Source organism: Saccopteryx leptura, chromosome 5 (genome assembly GCF_036850995.1).
Source record: "Saccopteryx leptura isolate mSacLep1 chromosome 5, mSacLep1_pri_phased_curated, whole genome shotgun sequence".
NCBI lineage: Eukaryota > Metazoa > Chordata > Mammalia > Chiroptera > Emballonuridae > Saccopteryx > Saccopteryx leptura.
The window spans coordinates 36,086,409-36,110,172 of record NC_089507.1 but is presented as its reverse complement, the minus strand read 5'-3'; the positions used below and the strand labels follow the sequence as shown (position 1 = coordinate 36,110,172).

Here is a 23,764-nt window from a genome sequence, read left to right as displayed (position 1 = left end):
CTAGGCCGACACTCTACCGCTGAGCCAACCGGCCAGGGCATCAATTATATCTTTATCTTTACTTTTACAATATAGTTTCAGCATTTCATGATTTATTCAGTACTAAGTCACCAGCTGTGAATGTTATTTTGGGGGGATAAAACTCATTCCCCATTCCTCATGTCTCCTTGTAGAGGGACTTTCTTAGAAAACCATCTCTGGCCTCTCTCTCTCCACTCTCTTCTTCTGGGGAGGACTTTTATAATTAATTAAGTTTAGAAGAATTAACGGAGCAGGCTTGTCTCAGATTCTTCCTCTCTCTTCTTGAAAACTGCTAGTTTGCAAACAGGGTGTTTTCTGGCTTATTCTCTCCACCTAGGTGACAGATGGACAAGGCAGACTCTGCCCCTAACGGGCAGGCTGCGGTTTTCGGGAGTCAGTTTCATGTATTGTTGGAAGATGTATTAGCGGGTCTATATAGACGCATGAAGTCATGTTGCCCAAATAGGCTTATCAGAATTAAAAGTGATATTTTGGGCCGTGACCAGTTGGCTCAGCGGTAGAGCGTCGGCCTGGCATGCAGGGGACCTGGGTTCGATTCCCGGCCAGGGCACATAGGAGAAGCGCCCATTTGCTTCTCCACCCCCCCCCCTCCTTCCTCTCTGTCTCTCTCTTCCCCTCCCGCAGCCAAGGCTCCATTGGAGCAAAGATGGCCCGGGCGCTGGGGATGGCTCCTTGGCCTCTGCCCCAGGCGCTACAGTGGCTCTGGTCACGGCAGAGCAACGCCCCGGAGGGGCAGAGCATCACCCTCTGGTGGGCAGAGTGTTGCCCCTGGTGGGCGTGCCAGGTGGATCCCGGTCAGGCGCATGCGGGAGTCTGTCTGACTGTCTCTCCCCATTTCCAGCTTCAGAAAAATACAAAAAAAAAAAAAAATGATATTTTGGTATCCCTGACAGATTCCTCTGCCTATCCATCAGTAGTAGACTGTGTAACACACGCAGGGAAAAGGAATGCCACTTAGTACTCTCAAATTCCAACAGTACTCCCAGCTGCGGTAACCCTGTAGGAAAAGGAAATTTCCTTTTTTCTGCAGTCTGGTTTACCCTGTGGTTCCAAGTACTTGCAGGCGAGTTGTGCCTACCTAATTCCTAGCTGTGTGACCCTGGTTGGACAAGTCATCCAACCTCTCTCAGCCTAATGGGGTTTCTTTATCTATAAATGGGGCTTTAACAGCTCTTACTTTGTACAGAGTGAAGATTACACACAAAAATGCACTCAGCACAGCCTCTGCTCAGTAACTGCCCACTAACACAATCATCATTGCTGCCTTATAGCATCAGTAAGGACCGCCTGCGTCTCAAATGTTTCTAGGCCTTATTTTTAAGAGCAATCACACAGGGAAAAAGTGTTTGGGAGAAAAGAAAGAAGAAAGTAAGATAGGTCATTGTATAGAAATCAGAGTATTTGTTAATAGTGTTTCTTGGCATTTGGGTACCATCAGATAGACAAAAAAAAAAAACCCACTCGTGATTCCCAAAGTGTGTCACCACAAAATCCACCAGTTTGCCTGAGATGTTCACCGTCAGCGATATGGCTGGTGCAATCTCGCCCTCTGGTGACGGAAGAAGGTGATGCTTGGATTTTACAATGGGGTATCTTGACAAAACCATAATCCTATGTGGGGATAAAAAGAAGCATCATTGTTGGTCTGACCATATCACACAGACAGAACTAAGCAAATGTGTTAAAAAGGAATGTATCACACTTCAAGCATCCCACCTAGAAGCATTCAGAGCAGTCAAGTGGCAGACAACTTCTATAGAAGAAGTCTCCTTGTCAGTACGTTGTATCCTGCTACTTTGCATTTCTCAGTGTCACTAATAAACTCTCATAAAACAGAATTTTATCTATTCTCTTTTAGTAAGTGCTATGAATACATGAAAAAGGAAGTATTAATGATACACGAAATCCATTTTACTTGCTTTGTTACTTTGGCAACCTATCTGCACGAACAATTCTAATATTAATCAACTCACATGGAAATGTACAATCTTGCAAACATGGACACAAAGTAACAATTTACCAAGTTAGAAATTAAAAAACCTGTCCAATAAAGATATGAGCGCATGGACTACCTCCACCTAAGTCAGAGCTCGGACTCTGACTGGCTTCTCTTCACTGGCTGCACGCACCATCTCTCCTCCCTTCCTGGAGGCCCTCTACTGGGCAATACCTGAATTTACATGTCCAGTCTCTGCTGTCCTACTCAGCTCTAGAGGCTACACACAATTGCCTACTGGATGTCACTTGTCTGTCTAGGGTCGTGGTCGGCAAACTCACTAGTCAACAGAGCCAAATATCAACAGTACAAAGATTAAAATTTCTTTTGAGAGCCAATTTTTTTTTTTTTTTTTTTTCATTTTTCTGAAGCTGGAAACAGGGAGAGACAGTCAGACAGACTCCCGCATGCGCCCGACCGGGATCCACCCGGCACGCCCACCAGGGGTGACGCTCTGCCCACCAGGGGGCGATGCTCTGCCCATCCTGGGCGTCGCCATATTGCGACCAGAGCCACTCTAGCGCCTGGGGCAGAGGCCGAGGAGCCATCCCCAGCGCCCGGGCCATCTTTGCTCCAATGGAGCCTTGGCTGCGGGAGGGGAAGAGAGAGACAGAGAGGAAAGCGCGGCGGAGGGGTGGAGAAGCAAATGGGCGCTTCTCCTGTGTGCCCTGGCCGGGAATCGAACCCGGGTCCTCCGCACGCTAGGCCGACGCTCTACCGCTGAGCCAACCGGCCAGGGCCGAGAGCCAAATTTTTTAAACTTAAACTATATAGGTAGGTACATTGTTATTAACTTAATTAGGGTACTCCTAAGCTGGCCAAAGAGCCGCAGTTTGCCGACCACTGGTCTAGGGACATCTCAAACTTAGCACACCAATGCTCCTCTCTTAGCCATGTCCATGCCATTCAATGTCATCTCCTATCAGGTATTCAGGTCTGGAACCTACACGTTGCTCTTGACTCTTCAGTTCAGAGCCCCTGACGCCTACACCATCCCTAAGTCTTGCCAGCTCATCTCCAAACCAGGTCCTGAATTGGCCCCCCTCTTTCCATTGCCAAGGCTCTCACAGTCCTCGCCCACCTGTGCTACTGCAGCTACCTCATCACCCGTCTCCCTGCTCCCACTCTCGCCCCTGCATTCTGCTCTGCCAAGAACAGCTTGAATGATCCCTTAAAAATGTAAATCAGATTAAATCACTCCCATGTTTCAAATCCTCCAGTGGCTTCCCATCACAACCGAAGTAAATCAAATCCTAAGCATGGATGAGGGGGCTCTCTGGGATCCGGTGCTCATCCGGCTGTAGGAAAACGCTCTGAGATTAGACTGCCCTGAGACAAGTCTTCCGTGCGGACTTTGGAACGCCAAGTCCCGTGGGGGCAGAACACTGCCCCCCAAGCACTGATCAGATTGTTCAAAGGAAACAGCCGATCCCCATGGCCTTTTCCCTACATACCTGAAAGGTATTAGTTACACATCCTTCTCTGCACCTGAACCCAGGCTCCGCTAATTTGCTTGATGAGCAAAGAAATGAATAAATACGATGAGGCTACAGAGATCTGGGCTCTCAGTCCTAGAGGCTGGGAGTCCCCTGTACCTATCTTTTCTCTACACTGTGTCTTGTGTGTGTTTTTTCTTAAGTCCTGCCATGCTTTCTTTTCGCGCGCACCCATTACCGAGCTGGTCTTGGCATTTGGCCTCATTTTTTATCTGTTCTCCCTCAGTCCCTATGCTTCAGGCATGCCAAGCTTGATCCTGCCCCAAACCTTCACCGTGGTGTGTTCCCTCAGCGCTTGCCATGGCTGGGTCCTCGGCCCTTCTCACCATGAGGTTTGCGAGCAAATTTCCCGACCATCTGACCTATATTAGCGCCCCCCGTTGCCCCGGCCACCCAGTCACCCAGTCACTTTCTCTTTCAATAGCTTGTTTCCTTTTCTACATAGCATGTCATCACGATCTCAAATGATCTAATTTCCTTCTTTGTGTAGATGTTTATCTTCTGTCTCTCTAGAGTGCAAGCTCATCGAGGGCAATGTCCGGGTCAGGTATTCTTACTGTTGTAACCTCGGCTTCTACACTGAATGGTTTATGATGGTAAATTAAAAATACCCAGTAACAGGGAAACCATTAAAGCAGATATGGAATAGGCGCATTTTGGGCACCTCCTCAGCCCCCAAGAAGCATCGCTGGACAAAGGTGTGAAAAGGTCACCTTTCCACTCGAAGCCCACGCTGTAGCCCTCGGGCACACTCACCCCCAAGTGTGATCCCTTGTGCTTGGGCCAAAGTCAGTGTAGAAACCCAGCTTCTCCCCTAACCACATGGTGAGGTCATTGTTCCCAATATATGGCTTAGAAGCATCACTCTCCAAAATTGTTATGAAATCTGCGCCTGGTCAGGAAAAAAAAAAATGTACATAGTGATGAACCACAGCAATGCAGAAACAATAAGCAGAACTCTGTTCCTGAACCCTTTGCCTTTCCTCATAAATAAAAAATTAAAAAAAAATTCTAATGGGTCACAAAAATGAAGTGGACCAAGTCTGAGCTATATGAGAATTTTCCCATATTTAGAATGTAATTGATACATGGAACACCTTAAGAAAATGCAGGAAAGGATAAAAACATCACTTTTCCAAATGTTCATATATTATTTCTTTTTTTTTTAAGATTTATTGATTTAACAGAGAGAAGAGGTGAGGTTGGGGGGAGTGAGAAGTATCAACTCATACTTGCTTCACTTTAGTTGTTCATTGATTGTCACATGTGCCTTGACCAGGCAAGCTGAGAGATTCAAACCGGCGACCTCAGCATTCCAGGCCGATTCTTTATCCACTGCACCACCACAGGTCAGGCAATGTTCACATATGATTAACGTCATTCCCCAAATCTCAAATAAGCTTAATGCATTTCTCAAATACTCAATTTATGTAAAAAAAAAAAAAAACAACAAAAAACAAGAGAGTGGTACACAATAGTGTTTTATTCTTGGGCAAATGCCTGCATGGTCTTGGCACAGAGGTATACTGGTTTTTCCAGACCCTGGCCAGATGTGCCTCAGAGATCTGTAATCAGGAATAAAGGATTAAAGGCCTTAGCAGCATTAGACTTGCACAGAGCCTCAGCACTTTCCCAGGAGACATGCTCCTCATTAAGAATAACCAGAGCAGTGCAGACCTTTACCCTCCATGCAGTGGATCTATGAACCAAATGCTGACATATTCCCAAGGATGCTTCCTACAAAGATGAGCACCCCCAGGCAAGAAAAGCTTAAAATTGTACCTTAGGCTCTTGGAAGTAATTTGCTTCACAAATGAGCATTACTCTGACCCATGCTGCTTTTTGATCTGACAATTTTCTGGTCCCCAAAGTGAGCCCCCAAGTGGCAGGAGCCACCAGCAGGGCCATCTCTAAGAGCAAAGGCATGACAAGAAGTCCATGTAGATGCCCAGTATGAGGCTTTGTTCAGAATCAGCTGAATTAATTGCTCTTCAACAAGAACAGATGTGGTTACAGAAGCTAAATCCTCCTGCAGCTACCCACCACAGTCAAGCCTTTTTAAGAGGTTAGTTTACGACCCAGCAAACCTGCTTTTTGTTACTTAGGATCTTGCTCAAAGTAAAAGTAACAGTAGTAGTTTCTCAAAACCTAGAACTAATGCCAGTAAGACTTACCTGTTTGATTAAGCAGTTGAGCCGATCTTTCTAGACTAGACCATCCTTCATTGTCGTAGCCAAACCTGAAAGGCCAGATGGCAGCCGAGACCTCCGTGGCTGATGCCTACGGAAGTTTTAATGGTGACTTGGGGTGACTGTCAACAGTGTCAGGTTCAGTGACCCAGTTTTTCTCCACCTCTCTCTGCCAAAATTCACATTTCAGCAAAGGAAATTTCCTTAGACATTTGCCCACACATTTAAGTCACAAAAATAAGGACATGTTTGCTAGGTAGTAGTATTCTTTTTTTTTTTTTTAATTTTATTTATTCATTTTAGAGAGAGAAGACAGGGACAGATAGAGAAGGGAGGGAGGAGCAGGAAGCATCAACTCCCATATGTGCCTTGACCAGAGAAGCCCGGGGTTTCAAACCAGCGACCTCAGCGTTTCAGGTCGATGCTTTTACCCACTGCACCACCACAGGTCAGGCGGTAGTAGTATTCTTATAATCTGTGGCATTTCTAGCTTAAGCTTAGAAGTCGTGAGGAATATTTAGAAAGTGAGCATTTGTAATAAACATTGTTTATAATAGCAAAACTTTAGAAATAATCAGGCTGTTTTTTCATAGGAAAAAATGGAAACCAAATAAACGGTATCATGTACATATCATGGAATACTGCACAGTACTAACAAATGAGTCGAGGCTACATATTTCCATATAGATTAATCTCACAAAGATGAATCTATTATTTTATTTTATTTTATTTTTTTAATAAGAGAGAGAAGGGGAGATAGTGAGGCAGACTTCCACATGCACCCCAACTGGGATCCACCTAGCAACCCCTGTCTGGGGCCAATGCTCGAAAACCAAGCTATTTTAGTACCTAAGGCTGAAGCACTCAGACCAACCAAGCCATCCTCAGTGCCCAGGGCCAACATTCGAATTAATTAAGCCACACGCTGTGAGAGAGGAAGAGGGAGAGAAGGGGGAGGGGAAGATGGAGAGAAGCAGATGGTTGCTTCTCTTGTGTGCCTTGACTGGAAATCAAACCCAGGACATCCATATGCCAGGCCAATGCTCTTATCTACTGAGCCACTGGCCAAGGCCTCACGAAGATGATTTTAAATAAAAAAGGAAGTTGTAAAATGTACATGTCAGATGTCATTTAGATAAATTTAAAAACATGGAAAAAAACATTATTGTCTAGGGATATATCATCTGTCATAACAATATAAAGAAGTGTATGAAAATGATAAACACTATATTCAGCAGAGGGGTTTCCCTTGCACTGGAGAAAAATGAGATCACAGAGGGATATATAGAGTCCTTCAACACATTTGTAAAGTGGTATGCTGATTCTAAATGAGTCATAATTTAGAATATAGGTGTTACTCCTCTATTGTCCTGGCAAGGCCAAGGTTCAGGAGCCCAGCCCCTTTGAGAGTTCCCCTTTTGAGCCCATGGGCTCGGTCAGAGAATGTACTGCCCATACCTAACCATCCATCTCAAACTAATACCTACAGATCCACAACAGGGATCCTATAAAAGAGTATGGCTGGATAAGAACAAATCTATCATTGCAACTGAAAAACAACTCAAAGTGGATCATAGGAGCTCAGACTGGGAGAAGAATAAGTAGCAATCTCTAGGCATAGGAGGGCTATTACTCAACACAAAAAGCTCAATGTGCCACAGCAGTGAGCTGGGCATTTCATCTTTATACAAGAAAGATTATTCAATTTAGTGAATGTCAAATAAAGAGAATGGAACCATCAACAGAGATTTCAAGAAGCATAATTATATTCATCAAACTAGCCCTTTTTATGCAACTATATAAGTAACTAGATTTTATCACTTGAAAAGCTGGTATTTCTTTATTCTCTCAATCTCAGTAAGTGCTACCACCATCGTCCATCCAGTTGTTCAAGCCAAAAACAAAAACAGAAGTCATCCTCAATTCCTTATTTGTTCCTCTGAATATGGTCTTTCTCCCCTACTAGAATGTTAACTCCGTGAGAGCAAGCATCTTGTCCAACTTATTTACCTCCGAATCTCTGTCACCAGGTACAAAAGAGACATTCAATAAAGATTTGTCAAATGAATGAATGAACAAAAGACCAAAAGATCAGGTATGAAATCAAACTGAAAGGACTCCTTTTGAAAAGAATCCCCAACATTACTATCCCCTTCTGACTGACATTATTTGTAGTTGTAACAACTAATAAATAAAAGGAAAGGGAGATCACATGATTAAGAAATAGCTACTGAGTTCCGAGCCTGTGCCAAGCACTCCAGGAGGTGCTAAGAGTACCAAGGTAAACAAGAGAGACGTGGCCTGCCTCTTCGATACAGCTTTTTATTCAATATGAAAAAAATGTGCCTGGTAATACAGACTGCTGAAATCCAAAGTTAACCCACAAATTCTATTTTCCCCAAAACTGTAACTCTAACTGCATGGTGAAACACATCATACATTTTATCAGAGCAGATAGAAAGCACAACATTGCAATGGCTTACTGATGCCCACCTCTCGAGCAGAAAAAGGGACAATAAAGTATACAAAACTGTAGACAGCAAGAGGCAAAAGGGACAAGAAAACTTCCCCAACTCATCCATACACAAGTTACCCTAAATCTGAAAATCAAGAATTAGCTGTTTTTCCTTAAACCAAAGAATCTCACATTATTGCCTTCAGCAAGATCTACCACACAGTACAAAGCAGCCCACTATAAAATAGTTCATTATTTCATAGGGTAGATATGTTCAATGGGATGACAAAAATAACTTCATATAACAAAATAATAAGCAGTTTACCCCTATTATATGTGTTTATCCTGTCCCAAGAACTAACCCAATTTCATAAAATAATTCTACTATGTTATTAGCCTCTGACCTAAGGGTTAAGGAGATGAGATACAGGGCCCTAAAGTCATTAGATCCAGGTCTAGAGTTCAAGTATAATGGTGAAGTGTACAGAGGTATGCATATGCATAAGTAACATATAAAGTTCTACTTACCATTTTGCCCAATTTCTTCTCATAGGTTTTATGCCGTAGTCCTAATCCTAATAACCCCACACCAACAAGCAGCCATAAAACTAAACAGAAGGAAAAGATACTTGTTTAAAAGAAATTATGTTTGCTTTCAATTTTTTTTCATGAAATTATTGAATCTATTCATCAAAGATTTTGTGAAAAGGAGAAATGTCTAATTCTTGGTTAATTTTCATGCGTGACATGCATACATGACCCATACTTTAAAACCAGGTTTAAAAGAATCTTCCCTAAAAATATTCCAACAGCCATGAGCTTAGAGTAAAAATAAATCATAAATACATACAGGAAGTAATAGATGAGAGAACAACTCTCCATGAGCAGGAACTGGCAGGAAAAAACACCCTGAAGAATCAAGTCCACAAATAATTAAGACATTTAAATTTAAGAATCAGAATATAAAATAAGATGCTTAACATGTTTAGAAAAATAAGAGGAAATCCAATAGTATGACTGAGGGACATAAGACTAACTCAATGATCAGGAAAAATTATAAAGAAATCAATAGACTTCTAGAAATAAAACTATGTAACTATAATAAATGAAACTAAAAACTCAATGGACGAGATAAACAGTAGATTAGACAAAGCTGAATAGAGAAGGAATGCAAGAAGCAACTTAATAAACAAAGGTAGAGACTGCAAGAAGCTCAGAGACATGGGGAAGAGAATAAGAAGAGCCAACACATATCTAATTAGAGTCAAAAAGGAAAGAAGAGACAGAATTAAAAAGAGGCAATATTTGCAGAAATAAAGCTGAGAATTTTCCAGAATTGATCAAAGACATGTCTTTTAGATTCAGAAAGCCTAAAGACTCCTAAGCAAGATGAGCGATGCCCCTGGTTGAGTAGCTCAGTTGGTTAGAGTGTCATCCCCATTCACCAAGGTTGTGAGTTTAATCCCTGCTCAGGGCACATACTAGAATCAACCAGTGAATGCATAAATAAGCAGAAAAACAAATTGATCTCTCTTTCTCCCTTCCTCTCTCCCGAAATCAATCAATAAAAATAAATAAATAAGTTAGCATTGTAATATCACATTGTTAAAAACAAATAAAGCTGGGTGGCAGAAGAAGAATCTACATCTAGATATATCACAGTAAAACTACAGAACACCAACAAAGAGAGAATCTTTTTTTTTTTTTTGTATTTTTCTGAAGCTGGAAACGGGGAGAGACAGTCAGACTCCCGCATGCACCCGACCGGGATCCATCCACCCAGCACGCCCACCAGGGGGCGATGCTCTGCCCACCAGGGGGCGATGCTCTGCCCCTCCGGGGCATCGCTCTGTCGTGACCAGAGCCACTCTAGCGCCTGGGGCAGAGGCCAAGGAGCCATCCCCAGAGCCCGGGCCATCTTTGCTCCAATGGAGCCTCGGCTGCGGGAGGGGAAGAGAGAGACAGAGAGGAAGGAGGGGGGGGTGTGGAGAAGCAGATGGGCGCTTCTCCTGTGTGCCCTGGCCGGGAATCGAACCCGGGACTCCTGCACGCCAGGCCGACGCTCTACCACTGAGCCAACCGGCCAGGGCTAAAGAGAGAATCTTAATGGCTGCTAGAGGGAAAAGACAGACTGCCTTTGAAGGAGGAAAGATTACATTGATAGCCCACTTCTCATCAGCAAAACTAAAGCCAGATGACAGGGGCTTATCTTAAAGGTGGTGAGAAAAATAAGCAACTACTAAGAAGAACAGAAATTAAAGGCGTAATTTCCAAACTAGAAAGAAAAGTAGCGGGATGGGGCGGGGGGGGGGGGGTTCATAAGAAATGAAAAACCCAACCAATGCAAAAGAAAGTAAGAAGATAAGAAAAAATATATACCTAGACAAAGTAGAAAAAGAATGAGAAAAGAAGATAGAAGTAAATCATAATACTGTGCATGAGAATCTGCTATAAAAATAGATTAAACTTTGAAGTTAAAAGACAAAGGCTAATGTTCTAAAAAAAAAAGCAAAACAATGGAGACAGTGGAGGCAAGGCGTTGTCCAGAGGAGGGGGAAAGGGGAGTAAGTGAGACACAGGAACGCTCAGGTGGCAAAACTCCTCTGGGTGATGCTGTAATGGTACGTGAAATAGACACATCTGATTATGGAGTTGTCAGAATCCATAGAACATCCAACAAAAGGAGTGAACCCTAATGTAAGCTAGGGACTTTGGTAATAATTTATCAGTACTGATCCATCAATTGTAACAAATGTACCATAATAATGCAAGATGTTAGTAATGGTGGAAGTTGTGGGGTGGGAGTCAGAGGGGGTATATGAGAACACTATACTTTCTGCTCAATTTTTCTGTCAACCTAACCCTGCTCTAAAAAAATAAAACCATTTAACATTTTAAAAAGACAAAGATAGTGGTCGCCATGGGTAGGGGAAGGGAGGGATGAACAAACAGATCACAGAAGATTATTAAGGCAGTAAAACTACACTGCATGATACTATAAGGGTGAGTACATGTCATTATGCATTTGTCTAAACCCATAGAATCTACAGTACCAAGAGTGAGCCCTAACGTGAACTACGGACTCTGGGTGACAGTGATTGATGTGTGATGTCTGTTCATCAATAGCAATGAATGTGCTTCTCCAGTGGGGAATGCTGATGGTGGTGGTGTGGGGGGTGTTGTCTGTGTGTGAGGTCAGAGCATAAACGGAAATCTCTGTACTTTCTGTTCAGTTTTGCTATGAACCTAAAATGGCTCTAAAAATAGTCTATTTTTTAAAACCACATAAAACTATCTAGACAACCCTGTGAGTAAACTGTTCCAAATGCTTCAATTTGATGAATGAATGAAAGAATTATGGCTCTCAATACTAATAATTTAAAAAAAAGATTATCAGCACTAAAAACTAATAAAAACTGCTGGATCCTGGTTTTGAGGGACATAACTAAAACATAAGAACAACAACAAAAAATTTTTAAATACCCCTTAAATTTTAAAATAATTTTTTCAAATTCTGATGAAACATATATTAAGGTTTTTATATAATGGTCTCATTGCTTTGTGATATTTCTTTTAGAAATATATTGAAATTTTATTTAGTTTCTTAATTGTTGTCTATTTACACTATAATATTTTGTCTTCTTTAATAAAGTATCTACTCATTAAAGATGGAGACCAGTTTTCACATGTGTTTAAATCCTACATAACATTATGTAGTTATAAAATTTATTGTATCCTAATATACTATCTGCAAATTTTACACATTTACTACACATTAAATAAATATTTACTGAATCCAGTTCATTTGAAATGATTCATATTAAATAGTAAACTTATTTCATGTTTGAGTTTCCCGTTCATCAATATTCTGAAACTTAACATATTTAATCTCCTAAAAAGGAGAACAAGAAATGGAATACATAGTCTTGACTATTAAAACAAAGCATTTTGGAAATTTTACCTCTTAAGTCATCCTATCTACATTAGAAGTGAAACACAATTAACACAGTATATTTACAGTTGAAATAATATGATATCAGAGATTTGCTTTAAAGTATTTCACACATACACACTTAAAAAACCTGGGAAAGTTAGCCATCGATAACATTGGAAAATTGTTAACCATTTTTGGAACTGGGTGAAGGGTAGAGGAGGATTCATTATACTCTAATATCACATATGTTTGAAGATTTATACACTGCTCACAAAAATTAGGGGATCAAGGAACATGCAGATACTCCAGTGCTTTCAGCCTTTTGTATAGAGCATTTTCACCAATGAAATAAAAGTTGGTTTTGCATCTCATTTGCATAACTTAACAACTTTCTTTGACTTGTCTTTGCTTTTCTGATGTTCTTGTTTAATAAAAAAATCAAATGCTTTTTTTTATCGCTTCATATTCATTTGAAATATCCCCTAATTTTTGTGAGCAGTATATTTATAAAAGCATTTTGAAAAGAAAGCAAAACTATACTTACAAAGTTTCATGTACTTTTCACTCTTTCTGAAAAGCACTTTAGGAGTGCTTTTTGTTTGAAGAAGAAAGTCAAGACTTTTCTTAGGACCAAACAGCATATTCAGCCCAATAATTAGCATCACTGATCCTAGAGATGAGAAAGAATATATTAGACTATATTACATTTTAATCCAAAAATCCTTCCAATAATAAATTTCAGGAGCTAAGATTTCAATTCAATGGGTACACCCTGAAAATTCAGTTACTAAGTTAATTTATCTCAGAACCTAAGCCGTTACTCTAGTAGTACTTTTTTTTTTTTTTACAGAGACAGAGAGTGAGTCAGAGAGAGGAATAGACAGGGACAGACAGGAACGGAGAGAGATGAGAAGCACCAATCATTAGTTTTTCATTGCATGTTACAACACCTTAGTTGTTCATTGATTGCTTTCTCATATGTGCCTTGACCGCGGGCCTTCAGCAGACCGAGTAACCCCTTGCTGGAGCCAGTGACCTTGGGTTCAAGCTGGTGAGCTTTTGCTCAAACCAGATGAGTCCGTGCTCAAGCTGGCGACCTCAGGGTCTCGAACCTGGGTCCTCTGCATTCCAGTCCAACACTCTATCCACTGCGCCACTGCCTGGTCAGGCTCTAGTAGTACTTTTGATCATTGGAATGAGCGTAAGAAATTAGCTCGGTAGAACCCTGATGGATTCTTTTCATTTCCTGAGTGCTTCCTAGCTGTTAGATTGCCAGAGTGTGCATCAGTGTTGACTGGGCAGAGCAGAGTGGAGCTCAAGAGAAGGGAGCCTTCTGAACGGCCCGAAGGACTCAATCTTCTCCATGGAAGGAACCTCACATACACCAAGTTGAGAGTGCAAAGGAGGGCATATGAAAGTTCTCAAAATGGCAGTGTTTGTGGCAACAACTCTGGCCTGGGAAGAGGGTATTCCGGGCACAGGCTCCTCAGAGGATGCCTGCCAGAACACTCACTGTGCCAGTAAGGTGGGCCTATAACGTTGAGCTCAATTGGGATGCATTACAGTGTACCTTAATGTAAAATTTCCATATTTCTAAGATTGTATTTATATCTAATAAAAGGGGAAACAGAGGGATGAGTGAACAATATATGAATTAGGAAATGTCAATTAAAAGTTAAGTCAAGCCTGACTTGTGGTGGTGCAGTGGATAAGGCATCAGACCTAGAATACTGAGATTGCGGGTTTAAAACCCTGGGCTTGCCTGGTCAAGGCACATATGAGAAGCAGCTACTATGAGTTGATGCTTCCCACTCCTCCCTAAAATCTCTAAAATAAAAATCTCTTCCCCCCCTCTCTAAAATCAATAAATACAACATTTTTTAAAAAGTTAAGTCTAGGTGGAAGGCTATCAAAACAAACAAACAAAAATAAATTATACATATATATGTGCAATTTTAAAAAAATAGTAGAAACCCAGAAAATAAACTTATAACTAGTTACTGATATAATATGAATTCTTTTCAGTTGTATTAAAAGCTACTCTGAACATTACCAACATTTCTTAATTTTGTGGCCTTATCAAGATGCCACTCTTACTAAAAAAAAAAAAATTCTTTGTTGAGAAGGCACTCAAAAAGCACACCTCTAAATAAATAAACACATGCTTAGAATGGCTCTTACTTTCATTTGTTTTCTCCACATGGCAGACCCCTAAGCAAGCTGGAGGAAGGAAAGAGCAGGGCATTGGACAGGAAGACAGAGCAGGACAGAGCACACACACCTGAAAGAAACCAGAAGAAATCCACAGTTCGCAAAGCCAAGATCACCGCAGAGGAAGTGCAGCAATGGATTTCTCTAATAAGGGGAGAGCTGGGGTATTTGCCAGAAATATCAAATTCTCAAAAGTCATTTTAAATATTACATGTAATTTAGAAATCCCTCTCTTAAATCGCCCTGTCCTGACAGCTGTCTAGCTCACGGGATAGAAACATGCGTGTGAAACTGTACAGAGTAGGTGGGTGCATACCAAGGGCGTAAAGGAGAGGCTGCAAAGGAAGGAGCTCAGGTGGACACCCAGACCTATGTGCGGCACTCAGCCCACTGTAAGCCCGCAGTAACTGTCTGTTTTTTTGTTTGTTTGTTTTTTTTTTTATTTTTCTGAAGCTAGAAACGGGGAGAGACAGTCAGACAGACTCCCGCATGCGCCCGACCGGGATCCACCCTGCACGCCCACCAGGGGCGAAGCTCTGCCCACCAGGGGGCGATGCTCTGCCCCTCCGGGGTGTCGCTCTGCTGCGACCAGAGCCACTCTAGTGCCTGGGGCAGAGGCCAAGGAGCCATCCCCAGCGCCCGGGCCATCTTTGCTCCAATGGAGCCTCGGCTGCGGGAGGGGAAGAGAGAGACAGAGACAGAGAGGAAGGAGGGGGGTGGAGAAGCAAATGGGCGCTTCTCCTATGTGCCCTGGCCGGGAATTGAACCCGGGTACCTGGCACACCAGGCCGACGCTCTACCGCTGAGCCAACCAGCCAGGGCTGTCTGGTTTTATGAATGGTGTTTCCTCCACCACAGTGAAGCTCCAGGTAGCCAGGGACACGGTGTCTCTTAAGTCTCCAGCACCTGGCACTGTGCCCACAACACAAGAGGGGTGCAATATTTTTTTTTAATGAGTGAATGAACAAAGGAGAAAAAATAAATATAAGAACAAACAAGAACTGAATCCCTTACTGATATGTTTCGGCTCCTCACTTTTCAACGATTTTATCCTAGAAGCATCTGACATGGGTTACTTTAACTAAAATGATAAGCAACATTTGATTTATATATACATTGCTCACAAAAATTAGGGGGTCAGGGAACATGCAGATACTCCAGTACTTTCAGCACTTTTGTACAGTGCATTTTCATCTATGAAATAAAAGTTGGTTTTGCATCTCATTTGCATAATCAAACAACTTTCTTTGACTTGTTTGCTTTTCTGATGTTCTTGTTTAATAAAAAAAATCAAATGCTTCTTTGATTTTCATATTCATTTTGAAATATCCCCTAATTTTTGTGAGCAGTATATTATACAGCAGTAATTTTATTATTGCTAGCAGACTATTTTTAAAGTATTAAATTCAGATGAAGTTTAGGAAATTTTACTTTTGGCATATAAGTTCATAACCACTGAAATGAAAACCGTATTTATTCTATGACTTGGGAATTTATCATTTACATTAAGATTCATATATGCAAAATATATATTTTTTATGGGTAAAAATAAATAAAAATCATAGATAAAATTCAGGAGAACCAAAAATATCAATTTCTATATATATATATTTATAAATCTACCACTGAAGTAGCAATGTAGGTGAACATCGTTATCATATCCTATACCCTTTCCCAACATGTCAGATACAAGTGTTACACAGTACCTCTTTTATACTTTATTATGAATTAAACTTGTTTTTTATAACAAATTTGCCCAGAAGGACTTTGTACAATAGTAATAAATATTCCTGAAAGTCAGATGAATGAAGAAATTTATTTTTAAGTAGTAATTTAGACATGCCTCCGGGTTTTTTTTTTAAATCAAGAGACTCTGTTTCAATGAAGAATGCAAGATCATCCTCTTTATTTCCATCCGTCATTTAAAGTGCTATATCCCAATCTTGAAGGGTATTTTCCCGTAGTTATGACTCACCCAAAAGCACGTCAGATCTTTCTCTAGCGTAGACACCTCCTGGGACAAATTTAAAAGCTGTGCACCATGCACAGAAAAATATGCCTAGAATATAAAATAGCATGGCAATGGTCATGGTTTTCCCAGGGCTTGGCCCCGAGCTAATGAGGTGTCCAAGCACTTGCGGCCACACGGACGCTGTGAAGACGGCGAGCACACAGCCAGACGTGGCGGCTGCCCACGTGGGCAGGTAAAGAAGGCCAGCGGCCGCGGCTGCTCCTGTTTTTCAAAGAGAAAAAGAAAAAGAATCAAACAGGAAAGCAGTGATAGTCTCTTCCACTTTCTAACAATAAATAAATAAATAAATATATAAATAAGTAGGGAGGGATAATAAGCTTATAGGATAACCAGTGTATAGTCATTTAGACCCAGAAGGGACCTTGAGGGCATTCTGGTTCAATCTTTGCACTAATGAGAAAGGTTAACATTACTTGCTAGAAGTCACCCAGCTAGTTATTTGCACAACTGGAGGTGGAATGTAGTGTCTAGTGAATCTCCACCCAATGATTTTCTTCAGGAATGGTGGGGAGAGGGAAGAAGGTTTGCATTAAGATCCTCAGAACAATAAAAACTTTAAAAAATGAACTTACCTATAAGACCAAACACATGTCCATTTAACTAGCCAGATCCTTGACATTAGAACACAGGTAGAGTCAGTGTGGTTTCTGAAATGTTTTTGTTAAGGTACTTTCTAAGTTAACTTGTTAAGACATTTCCATCCATTTAAAGACTGTGCCTCGTCCTTCTGTAAGTAAGTTGACATCCCCAACCACACAGGCCCAGAAGAAGATGTGGCTGGGAGAGTATTGCAGGCACGCTGCCTGAGTGAGTCTGCGGTCAGTGCACCCCACCCAACAGCCCGCTGGGTCTGGGGGCTGTGCGACCCGCCTGCTCCACCGCAGGCACTAGAAAGTATATATATGTTAGGGTCTCACAGCACCCCATTTTGGAGCCATCAACATAATACTTTTCCAAAGAATATGACATTTTCTAGATATTTCAATCAATACTGTGTCATTGTGATCCACCCTTCAAGTGTGTCTGCAGCAGATGACTCACTGCTCGGGGCAAGAACTCCAGAAAAGCCAGCGAGGGACAGAAGGAGTGGCTCCAGCCAGCTTCTGAGTGCCCCACGGCTCCCATCCATCAGTGAGTTCCACCTGCACCATCACAGGACAATGCCATGTGACTGTCTATTCCCCCCACTTCAAAAGACTATCACTCAGATAAACATGAGACCCAGATCTATGGCCCTCTACAACTCATGGACTTTTAACTCCATAGTAAAACCATCCAACACTTAGATCCATCCAACAATGGTTATTTTAGTAACAGAAACTGTTTTTTTCATAGAAATAAAACAAATGTAATGTCTATTCACTGTAGACATTTAAAAAATACAGAACTGTAAGGAAGCAATTAAGAGTTGCCTAAGGCTAACATGACCAGAGCCAATACTCTGATATATTTCTCCTAATCTTTTTCTATGTCTAATCTGGAAGTATTTTTACATAAATGAAATCATAGCATGTGTTGAGGATTATATTCTGCTTCTTATGTGACATTATATTAAGAAGATTGTCAGAGGGAGGGGGTGGTGGGAGGGGAGGGGCACAAAGAAAACCAGATAGAAGGTGACGGAAGACAATTTGACTTTGGGTGAGGGGTATACAGCATAATCAAATGTCAAAATAATCTGGAGAGGTTTTCTCTGAACATATGTACCCTGATTTATCAATGTCATCCCATTAAAATTAATAAAATAAATAATTTCACATGTTAAAAAAAAAGAACATTGTCTGTGTCTGACCTGTGGTGGCCCAGTGGATAGAGAGTTGACCTGGAACACTGAGGTCCCTAGTTCAAAACCCTGGCCTTGCCTGGTCAAGGCACATACAAAAAGCAAGTAATGAACAACTAAAGTGAAGCAACTATGAGTTGATACTTCTCCCTCCCTTCCTCCCCTCTTCTCTCTGTAAAATCAATAAATAAAATCTTAAAAAAACAAACATTTTCTCATGTGACTATATTTTTGCCTAAAACATTTTATATATAACTATTCCACTGGATAAATGCACCACAAGTTAAGCAACCTTGTCCTATCGCTGGCCACGTATGCAGCTTCTGACACTGGGAGGAACATCTTTCTTTTTTTTTTTTTTTTTTTTCTGAAGCTGGAAACAGGGAGAGACAGTCAGACAGACTCCCGCATGCGCCCGACCGGGATCCACCCGGCACGCCCACCATGGGGCGACGCTCTGCCCACCAGGGGGCGATGCTCTGCCCATCCTGGGCGTCGCCATGTTGCGACCAGAGCCACTCTAGCGCCTGGGGCAGAGGCCACAGAGCCATCCCCAGCGCCCGGGCCATCTTTGCTCCAATGGAGCCTTGGCTGCGGGAGGGGAAGAGAGAGACAGAGAGGAAAGCGCGGCGGAGGGGTGGAGAAGCAAATGGGCGCTTCTCCTGTGTGCCCTGGCCGGGAATCGAACCCGGGTCCTCCGCACGCTAGGCCGACGCTCTACCGCTGAACCAACCGGCCAGGGCACATCTTTCTTTGTCAACGGATCTCTTATTACAGCTCTGATTATCTCCTTAAAACAGATTCTTAGAAGTACAATTACGGCGACAGGAGGTAAAAAGAGTCATTACTTGTGGTCACCTGCTTTCCTGACAGGTGACAGCAGTGTCCTTTTCCTCCAGGAACCTTGCCAAAAGTCTTACTTGTTGAGCCCTGACAAAATCACTTTGTCTAAAAATCTTTGCCAAATTAATGATAAAAAAACAGTATCACATTCTAAATTACACGTATTTATTAGTGAAACTAATTTTTTTCCCTGTTTATTAGTTTACAATGACCAATTTTGAAAAGAGTGAGTCCTGATTTGATATTCTAATCTGAAGATGTCAGAATGACTTTGTTTCTTCCATCTTATTACAGAGAATTCTCTGGAGGAAAAGAAAACACCTCTTCAAATTTTCCTGGACTGTTACTGTCTTTATTTTTAATTTACTCTCTATTTTTACATAAGCTATATATTTTTAAATCTACTAAAACTGTATTTTTAAAAAGGTTATAAATTCAAAACCCAAAATTCAAAAGGTAGAAAAGAATTCGTCTGGCCATCCACCATCCACTAGTTCCCGATAGTGAAGACAATCAATGTTAGCATTTTCTGCGTCCTTCCTTATGCAGAAGTCTGGAGACACTTATGCATAGAAAGAACTATATATATGCATGTACATTTCTCTTTTTGTACACCAGTGGTGGCACACAACACCCACTTAATCACTGTGCCTTTTTCATTTAATTGTTTACCTCAACTATTTTTTTGTTTGAGACTGAGTCTTCCAAATAATTTCCTCCAAATCTTTACAACATCTAAGACACTAAATAGAATAAATGGTACTTGAACATTCCAATAATAATTATAATGTCTACAATGTTCATTTTCTAAATAGCAAATTTTTCATACAATAAAATTATAGGCACACTGTGCGGTACACTAGAGTCCTAAGAATGTGTTTAGTACATTTATGTATTTTTTTAAAGTAGAACTTTGATTTTACTAATTTAATTACCATCAAGATGTCAAGCTCTTTGCATTTATGAAATTCTATTGGTCATTGCCATAATCAATATCCTGTTGAGATCCAGTTGGGATTTCCAACTTTAACTGTACAATGAAGAAATATGATTTCTTTTTCTATATTCTTTATGATGTGGTTCCCAGGGATGAATCAGTGAAACCTGGGCATGATCTCTAGATAATTAAGTGAAAACTCCAGCTTATTTCAGGTGAGCAGGTGAGCAGGTGAGCAGAGGAGATGAAGCTTGTGAATCAGGAGCCTGCTTTCCTGTCTACTGCAGGAACCTATTAGGAGTTTAAATCTGTTTGCCCCTAGAGTCTTTTAAGCTACCGTTTAATACTTCAAGAAACCATAACACTAGATTAGATTTGAGTCTCAAGGGTATGACTGCTTATCTGGGGAAGTAAGTTTAAGCATCACACTAAATTCACAGCTTTTCTATTCTTTAACTAACAGCTGATATGCTGTGGACCTCATTTTTCTCATGTTTAAAATGAAGATGCTAATTATCGCCCCATAAACATTTTACTTTTATCCCACGAGAAGATGTATGAGATAAATGCTGAACAAACTTTCAGTGTGCTCCATGTTCCTTTTCCCAACTGCAGACCGATTAAGAAGGTATACAGGCTCATTGCAAACTCAGCGCTGGCAAAGTTATCTGGATTTTTTTTTCTTTTTTTTTGGGCGGGGGGTTTATAAGTGAGAAGCCAGGAGGCAGAAATATAGACTTCCACATGTGCCCAACCGGGATCCGCCTGGCAAGCCCACTAGGGGGTGATGCTCTGATCATCTGGGGCCATTGCTCCACTGTAACCAGAGCAATTTTAGCGCATGAGGCGAGGTCATGGTGCCAGCCTCAGCGCCCGGGCCAACTTGCACCAGTGGAGCCATAGCTGCAGGAGGGGAAGAGAGAGACAGAGAGGAAGGAAAGTGGGAAGGGTGAAGAAGCAGATGAGTGCTTCTCCTGTGTGCCCTGACTAGAAATTGAACCTGGGACATCCATACACTTAGTCAATGCTCTACCACTGAGCAAACTGACCAGGGCTGGTCCTTTCTTGAGGCATGTCACAAGGCAGCTCTCTAATGAGAAGAAAGATTACACAAACTTCCTCCGACCCCATAGGGAGTGCCTACCAGTAGTCACACCAGCAAGTAAAACCAGCTCAACGTGACTGCCATATTTCACTCACACAGCTCCAGGAAGATGAGGACCTGGCCATCCTCATTAATTGAGCAATCTACTTGGAGTACATGTACACCTCCATGCAAGGGCGATGACACTCAGGATGTACAGAAATTTACCTACTATGTTATTCAACCCACATCTTTTACCAATACACATATTCTCCACACAGCATCTAGTACAACACTGACTCACCTGCTTGATCTATCTAAGAAAGGACATCTCTCCTCACAGAAATCAAATATACTGTTTGTCTGTCACAGAGTGGATTGTGTTTTTTTAAACATTAAAACTGACTCTATTTCTTCTTTTTAAGAGAAAGGGAGAAGAGTGGCATAATTCATTCACAAAATAAGTAAATGCTTCTGAAGTATAATAACTTCACCAATACTCTGTGATCCCAAAGAGAGGAGATGGCCCAAGCCTCTGGACCCCAAAGCTGGCTAGAGGGCAGAGGAACTAAGCTGTTGCATATAAAATAGACAGAAAAATTGACCTTCATTACGGAGTCCCACAGGGCATTCCTGAAAACCAGAGAAGCAAGAAATCTCGAAGAGGGGAGGAGGTCAGGCAACATGGTGATGAACAAACTCCATCTCCTCAGGCCGTCAGTCAATCTGAAGGTCCCTGACACATGTGTCTCAGAAGAGTTGTTCGGGAGATGGGGGAGATCATGTCAGCATAGTCAGGACAGAATTAGACAGCCACAGCCACAGGAGGGGAGGGGAAATGAAGTAGGAGGACATGGGGTCCGGCGCCAGCTGTCACAGCTGGTTATAACAGCCCACTTAGCAACAGCACACATCTGTCTCGCTGCCTTGGTCGTCTGCATCCAGTCTAGGTACGCATGCTTGCAGGTAAATTGGACAACTAAGCTAAACGGCTGGCATGCCTGCACGCACACTCCACGTACCTGTCACCCACCAGATTGGACCAGTACCCGGGAACCACGAGCAAGTCGAAAGCATCAATCCGCTCACCAAGCCCAGCAGAATTGCACCTCTGTAAAAAAAGGGACATGCCATAGACATCTGACATTATTACTATCTCATTGTCCCCTATATAAAAATGAAAACTATCTCCTGCCTCTAGGATCACCCAAGAGAGAACATGAGTGTGAAACAACCAATGAGATACTGAGAGCCTACGGGAACCTATATTACATACATTCGGAACACTGAAGTCATAGCAACTCGGACTTGAAATAAATGATATCTGCAGTCTCTTGTGCTCAGTGTAAACAAAGTAATTGAGTGTTCTCAGACTATGAAGTTACAGTCCATACTGGCCATATGATTAATTCTAAATGATTCTGCAAAGACAAAAATAAAAAGTCACTACAAATCATGTCTACTTAGTTTGTCTCTTTCTTCTTTCTGCCTCAATACTGCCTTTAGCTACAGTCTCTGCCTTCCTGCCCGGGACTTGTGTCAGTTTGATAAGTAATTGATAGTTGTGTGTTTTTAAGACAGCCACACGCTATTTCATTCTTTTGCTACTTTGGCAAAAACTTGTAAGGGAAGAGAAAAATTTAACTTTCATGGGGAAATCCAGTAGCAATAACAACAAAGACATCGCACTCAATCAAGTAGCTATAATATAAATTAAGCTAAAACACATAGCACTTTGAGGGGCTGGGTGAAAAAGGTGAAGGGATTAAGCGATGAAAAAAACCTCACAGACACAGACAAGAGTATGAGGGTTACCAGATGGAAAGAGGGTGGGGGAGGTAGATGCGGGTAAAGGGGGACAGAGGGTGATGGAAGGAGCCTTGACTTGGGTGCTGAACACACAATACAATATTACTGATGATGTATTATAAAATTGTCCTCCTGAAACCTGTATAATTTTATTAACCAATGTCAGCCCAATAAATTTTAAAAAAAAGCACTTACTGCCTTCTAGGCACTGTTTTTTAGATTTTTACATTTAATTACATTGGCTCATTTAATCCCCATGAGTCTGTAAGATAAGTGATACTATATCCCCATTTTGCAGAGGAGGACGCTGGGGGAAAGGAGCAACAAAGTAACCTGCCTGAGGTCACACAGAGCTGCGCACGCGCATAGGCCTGAGAATCCCAAAAAGGCGCTCAGGCTCCGGAGTGAGGTTCCCAGCTGCTGTCCTGCAGCCCCCCGCATCCTAAGGTTAAGGATGAAAGCCTGGATGAAAGATGAGGAGAGCTCCACTAAGGCAGATACGGTTGCAGACAGGGAGGAAGGGATAGATTCTTGCAGAGAAGTAGTAGAATCGAGGAGATTCAACGCCCAATTAGACACAGAACATGAGGAAGACTCAGAACTCTAGGAGGACTTGGCAGAGTGAACCCAGGACTGGAGGAGGAACACGTTTGGGAACTGGGAACCACAAAGTCCAGATGTGGACATGCTGAGCCTGAGACACCTGTGGGTATGCCCAGATGTTGGCTGGGGAAAGACCCAGTAGGCAGATACATGCATCCAAATGTGGGAATTTCAGCGCTTTAAGAGAAAACAGATCTCTGAGGCTGATGTTTAAAGGTCCCTGCAATGTTTTGACATAAATGGCTGGATGTCGCCACTGGAGAAAAGAGGTGTGAGTAAGAGCAGAGAGAGGGTTAATGAGGACCAAGCACACGGACCCATTGCTTAAACTCATGACTGCTAACTCCCTG

General features: G+C 41.8%; 1 protein-coding gene across 2 annotated transcripts in view; it reads right to left on the bottom strand.

Moving 5' to 3' along the window:
• CWH43 (cell wall biogenesis 43 C-terminal homolog) overlaps positions 1–23,764 on the bottom strand; it is a 50,617-nt gene that overhangs the window by 16,948 nt on the left and 9,905 nt on the right. For both annotated transcript variants that reach the window (XM_066384827.1, XM_066384828.1), the window contains exons 6-12: positions 22,025–22,113; positions 16,299–16,556; positions 12,657–12,782; positions 8,707–8,786; positions 5,709–5,814; positions 4,291–4,426; positions 1,504–1,653 (exon numbers count right to left, since the gene is read on the bottom strand). In XM_066384827.1, coding sequence (XP_066240924.1) covers positions 1,504–1,653; positions 4,291–4,426; positions 5,709–5,814; positions 8,707–8,786; positions 12,657–12,782; positions 16,299–16,556; positions 22,025–22,113 — 945 coding nt within the window. The remainder of the gene's footprint in view (positions 1–1,503; positions 1,654–4,290; positions 4,427–5,708; positions 5,815–8,706; positions 8,787–12,656; positions 12,783–16,298; positions 16,557–22,024; positions 22,114–23,764) is intronic.